Source organism: Pinus tabuliformis, chromosome 7, assembly GCF_031772625.1.
Source record: "Pinus tabuliformis cultivar Carrire ecotype Pingquan chromosome 7, CPIR1, whole genome shotgun sequence".
Classification (NCBI taxonomy): domain Eukaryota; kingdom Viridiplantae; phylum Streptophyta; class Pinopsida; order Pinales; family Pinaceae; genus Pinus; species Pinus tabuliformis.
In genome coordinates, this window is record NC_142293.1 from 1,776,029,688 (window position 1) to 1,776,035,822 (window position 6,135).

Here is a 6,135-nt window from a genome sequence, read left to right on the forward strand (position 1 = left end):
TGTTAAGTTTCCTACGCAGGGAGGAAGATTTAAGAGGCTTGAGCAACCTGACAAATTCAATAATGTCAATGATGAAAGTTTCTCGGCACTGTCTGGAAGTGCCTCTAAATTCCAGCAACCATCTAGATGGAGTTCTCGCAGAGAACTCAAGGATCCGAAATCAACCGGCAACTCAGTCAAACCTGAACAACAGTCCATTTTCAATATCCTTAAAGACTGAAGCTTTGAAATTGAATCCGGCAGCTTCGTAATAAATCTGCAGTTTGAAAGAGATAGCTCATGCAACCCTTTTACTTGATCTCCCAGCTTTTCTGGCAGATTTTTCAACCAAGGAAAGTTGAGCAATCGTAGTATTCTCAAATGTTCAAGTTGTTGAAGATCATTGGAATACATTTGAAAGGCATGGGAAAGTGATGTTCCATCAAATTCCATGTGCCTCAAACTTGAAGGCATCTGCAAGTTATGCAACTGATACGTCACAATCGTATGATTCATTAAAACTAGTAAAACAATTTCTTACGTAGATTCAATTTTTCAGGAAAAATGAATGGGGAAATAGCATCACTTGCCTTAGATAGCTTCAACTCATCATTGGGTTGATAACTGAGGTACCTCAATTTCTCTAACTTCGACACATCATCAAACGGAAGCTGCCGAACTTTCGCTTCAAAATATAGCAACTCCTTAAATGTTTCCCTGCACTCGCCCTCCACATTTGCCAGATCTCCAAGTCGAAGAACTCTCAATGATTTAGACATTAAGTCGAGTGTTGCTGCAGATATTTGCAAAGCATCTGTATTGTCACTTAACCAAATTCCTTTAATCCCTTCAGCACCCTGCATCCCATTATAAAAGTATAGTTAAATTAAAATAAAAACGGAGACTGTATAAACAAACATGTATATCCGTTCATAGATTTGTTACCTTCGCTTCGAGGAACTCCTTGAGTTTGCTTGCACTGGTGAATGCCAACCTCACTTCCTTTCCTTCTGACTTTTCCTTTGACTTTTGGCGAGCAAGTTTTAAGATGACGTCGTGTACACTTGCAACGTCATTTGTGGTTCTAGTGACAAGTGCTCTGCTTTCTAACATTTCCAGTTTATCTTTTCCCACAATATCTTCCACACTGTCCCAAGCCCATCCTTTGAAAAATGAACAGAGGTCTAAAAATGGATCTTTACACTCAGGGGGAAGAGCATCGTAGGCAAAGGCGTAGCGCATCTCCTCAAAGGCCTCACTCGGCCATTTATTTTTCTGAAGCACCAGTGTAGAATAAGCTTCCTTCTTATTTTTTGCGCGACCTATGAATGGTGCTGTTAATGTTAACATGAGGGGAATTCCGCCACATGTGTGTATGATGTCATTGAATTGACTATCATTTATTCCATCCTTTATTTCCCTCTTTAAAATAATCAATGCTTCTTGATGCTGAATGCCCTCCATCTTATAGATTTTGGGTTCTGTACACGGCCTTGGGCATGCATTCTTCACATTTTCGTTACGCGCAGTAAGGAGGAGCCTCACCTTTTTCGCTGTACTCATATCCTGTGGCAAAAGCTGTTTAAGCGCAGCTCCCTCCAAAACATTGTCAATATAAATGAATGCCTCCATTTTCTCTAGCCTTTCTCCCAACTCTCGCTGACCATCCTGATACTTTCTAATATCTGGAACAGGCTCTTCAGGTCCCATCAAATCTTTTAATATCTTTTTTTGCAACTCTATTATATTAGGTTTAGAGTCTATATTTTCAAACAGTTGAACGTGAGAATATCTACATCCTCCAACATGTGAAAACACCGCATCTGCGAGGGTGGTCTTCCCCATCCCTCCGAAACCATGGAGGATAACCGTGACAGCTTTCTGGTCACTTTCACATTCCAAAAGATGAAGAACCTCTGCAATTGACTTCTCCATTCCAACTGTTGCAACAATATTCAACATTATGTTAGAAGATACAGAGATTGAAGCTTTAGTGCGCATATCGTGTTTACTTGCTTCACTGGAGGCAGTGGGTGGAGTTTCATTGTACCCGGGGTCTCTTGAAACATTTTTATTGACATTCATATTTTCATCCTCAGATTTCTGTAAAATATTCGGAGATGCAGAGGCTTGAGCTTTATCGCACTGATGGGGTGGGCCTGAAACATTGAGATTGGCTTCCAGATCGGAGTTCTTGGGAGGTACTGAATGAGTTCCTACACGGACACACAATCGCCATCAACATTAGTATTATCATTTGCAGAAACAAGCGTTGATGGCCGCCAATTGTCTAATCGGAGGGGCCTTCTGTGAAATGACTACATAAATAAACATAAAAGTTTTGTACCTTCAATTGCAGAATGCGAGCTGCGGGGACCTACTGAAGGGGGATGATCTTGTCCTTCTCCCTCAAATTTCCGTAGAATATTCTGAGATTCGGAGAGTGGAGCTTTATCGCACTGATGGCTTCTCGAAACATCGAGATTGGGATCGACATGTTGTTCTATCTCATCTTTCCTTGGAGTTACAACATTAGAAGATCCAGGGATTGGAGCTTCACTGCGCTTGGGAGGTCCTGGAAGAGTTTCTGCACAATCACAAGCAGCATCAGTATTATCATTTGCAGAACCATGTGCTGATGGCCGTCAAATGTAGAAGCCGAAGGGTCTTGTGTGAAATTGACTGCATTTTTATTAATAATATTCAGAAACATAAATAAAAACATTGTACCTCTTGTATTATGCTATAAAAACATTGTACCTGTTGTATTATCAATTGCAAAAGGCAAGCTCCGAGGACCTGCTGAAGCGGGATGATCTTGCCTTCTTCATCTGATGCAGAGGAAGAAAGGCAGCAGAAGCGGTTGCAACAAGAGCGTTTGGTTCCGGCCATTTCTCTCCTTGAACACACAGAAATGAAATGATGGTAAAACCAGAGTCCTGTGCTTGGCTTTCCTTGAAAAATGATAACAGAATACTTAATGTTAATATGATGTTACAATAACATGCTAACCACAATTCAATTGCATGAGCGAAGGGGGCATGAGTTGTAAATATTATAACAACTATCACAAAGGAAAATCGATGGAATCTAGCGATGACTTGTGGTCAATTAGTGCGTTCATGTCTCAAACCAACTATGAATTATTAAAATATAAAATTATTAATTATTAATATTATATTTTGTTTAGATAATTTTCGGCCAAATCACATAACTAATCTTTTGTCGACGCGTTTCGAACCAACAAGTGTGGTTCATCGTCAGGATAAGTTATCCTGACGATGAACCACACTTGTTGGTTCGAAACGCGTCGACAAAAGATTAGTTATGTGATTTCGCCGAAGATTATCTAAACAGTGTTATGGATCACAGAAGTCTAAATTCCTTAATATTATATTTGTTTTTAAACTACACTGAGAGAGGAAAAGTCGAGATTTTATTTTTATTTTTTATATAGATGATGAGATTTTTATTTTTTAATTGATGAGGAGGTGTCTATTCTTTAAACCTTATCCTAATGGGCCCAGGTGAGAATGGTTGAGGAGTATCTACTCTTCAAACCTAATACAATGATAAAAACATGTGCCTAATGAGAATTTAAATTGAATCGAGTAAATAATGGATGAGAATTTATCTTCAATCGAGGAGTAAACAGGTTTTTCTAATAATAATACTTCATTCAGATTTATATTATATACATTGCGAGGAAGATATTGCAGTAAGTGAATGAATAAAGTTTTTGTTGTAATAAAAAGTGTAAGACTGTTAAATTTAATTTTTTATATTGTTTTTGTTAATAATTTTATAAAAATTATTAATAATGATAAATCATATTCATAATTATAAATATTTGAAAAGTTTATATTTAAATTTAGTTAATAATCAAACAAAAATTTAATATTTATGCTAATTTCTTTTTATGAATTTTATATATATTAAAGAAAAATATTGTTTATATATTTATGTAGTTATGTGTAATATGGATTTATATATAAGTTGTAGTTTTTAGGATTTTTATCATTAAACACTTTGTTAATGGGAGGTTATGGGGTCAATTTATTTAGGCTCTATCAATAAGTAACCAAGATGTGATTTTTTCAGGTGGATCTGGCGAGACATCTCCATTAGCATAGCACCACCATTCAATATACATTAACCACACTAAAAAAAATAAGTTGTAAATTATATATTCATCCTATCATATAAATTAGAATGATGATAATTATATTTATAATTATCTTATTTCATAACTTTATGTTGAAATTTATATAAAATATAAATAGTATTATAAAGATTTAGTATAGATTCATTTTAACTTCAAATGTATTAAGTGAGGAATCAAATTACTTGAGGTGCAAATCTTACCTCAAGTTTTATCTTAAAAATGATGTTTGTATTTTGAGAAATTTAATCCCTTTAAAAATTTGATAGATTCAAAATAAAAATAAACTTATATTAGTCAATAATCAACCAACCAAAATAATAACTTGTGACATTAAGATTTCCCTCCTAATTTTTTCATAATTATAAAAAAATTATAATCCATCTTCAATAGATTATAATAACTATGAAATCAATATAACCATTAGTTATCAAGATTTTCATATAACAACCTTTTAAATACTTTAACTTCAAGTGAGATTTTAATAAGAACTTTATACATTACAAGATTTTCATTAAGATATTTTGTGGGTTTACCAATTTTATTAATCATGTGATTGAATTTGGAAAGCTCATTTAAATGGCCTTTTTTATAGAGATTCAGGACATCATTTGACTTTTGCATTTGTCTATTAAAGCATTAGCATATGTTTGAAACAAGTAATATTTTGGAGTATAACATAACATTGTTTTTGCTTGGTTAAGAGTTTTCCTTTCTCAAACATAAGGAAAGAGATTAACAACCCAAGACCTAAAGGGATTTGGCAGAAGTGAAATCTTGCCCTCTTATGGACCACTATCAAGTCTTTCTAGGTGGTATGGTTTTCCTTGAATAATAATGATGAGTTAGCCTACATCATAAATAGCAACCAATTTTGATAACTAAGTAATGATAGGTTTTCCCACTATATAAATTTAAAAAAATGTAACAATGTGAGAACTCTACAGTATGAACAAAGAATACCAAGTAAATACAAGATCATTTCACAATTTCTCTGATAGAAATGCTTAGGATTTCGATAGTACTTACTATTAAGAGTTGAAAAGATGGTTGATAGTTGAATCTTTGTTGAACATATATGACGGTTAATTTCATTTAAATGTTAAATGACCCCCAATGTAGAAGTTAACTACACTAAAGTTGATTACTCTTAATTACTCGTGTTAATGTTTAAAACTAATGTCGCACGAATGCCATCTTGCTGAGTGTTATGTGAAGTTCATTTAAAATGGTGTGTCCCTCCTGCTTCACAGTTCCAATAAAATGCATCTTACCACAGTTTTGATAACCAGGGTAGAAATTTAGTTGGAACTTTGCAGAACTAGAACGACGAATGGATATTGGTAACAAAGCTTCTAAAATCACATAGACTAGGAAATTTAGAAAGCTGAGTATTATGGAAATTGTTTGTATTTTGTGTCGATTCACAAAATCAAATTGCCAACAATTCACAGACGAATTCTCATCAGAGAGAAAAGTTTTGGGGAGAGAGCATAATCATGGCTTTTAAATGATACACTATGGATACATGACTTGAGCATGATGTGGTTTTTGTACTCCATGTCACACCTCATGGTGTGTACTACCACATGTCACCTATTTTCCCAAAATCAGTGTGCATAAATCATGTATTGCAATTGTCATGTGTCATTGTTTTCTAGTGTCATGTCATCATTTTGCACATTATGCTTGCCACAATGGCTATTGCCAATTCAACTTAATTAAAAGGTGTAAAGGGCTACATCGTTCAACTATTTAATAGCATTTACTCTCAAGCATTGAATAAATATTATAAAAATATTTTGATTAATAGTATCTAAAAATATTTTCTGAAAAATAATGAGTGGTAACTAAATATCTAAATAATTTAGTTAATATGAAATATTATACTTTAACACAAGCATATAAAATAAATAATATATTAATATTAAAAAATAATAACATATTAATATTAAAAGAAAATTAAAATTATACCATTTCTCCATAAAACACTT

General features: G+C 33.9%; 1 protein-coding gene and 1 long non-coding RNA gene across 3 annotated transcripts; both read right to left on the minus strand.

The window, feature by feature from the left end:
• Positions 1–486: 486 nt before the first annotated feature.
• On the minus strand, positions 487–1,868 carry LOC149255451 (disease resistance protein L6-like). Its single transcript, XM_089457234.1, has 2 exons — positions 925–1,868; positions 487–836 (listed from the first exon to the last, which is right to left on the minus strand). Exons 1-2 carry the CDS (start codon positions 1,822–1,824, stop codon positions 501–503), a joined length of 1,236 nt encoding a protein of 411 aa, XP_089313360.1. The 5' UTR covers positions 1,825–1,868; the 3' UTR covers positions 487–500.
• Positions 1,869–2,164: 296 nt separating this feature from the next.
• LOC149255452 (uncharacterized) lies at positions 2,165–3,085 on the minus strand. Of its 2 annotated transcripts, XR_016266368.1 has the most exons (3): positions 2,740–3,085; positions 2,327–2,566; positions 2,165–2,195 (listed from the first exon to the last, which is right to left on the minus strand). It is a non-coding gene; the product is annotated as an uncharacterized LOC149255452 (long non-coding RNA). The 2 variants fall into 2 exon arrangements; XR_016266369.1 differs by lacking the exon at positions 2,165–2,195 and having other exon boundaries at positions 2,207–2,566.
• Positions 3,086–6,135: the final 3,050 nt, after the last annotated feature.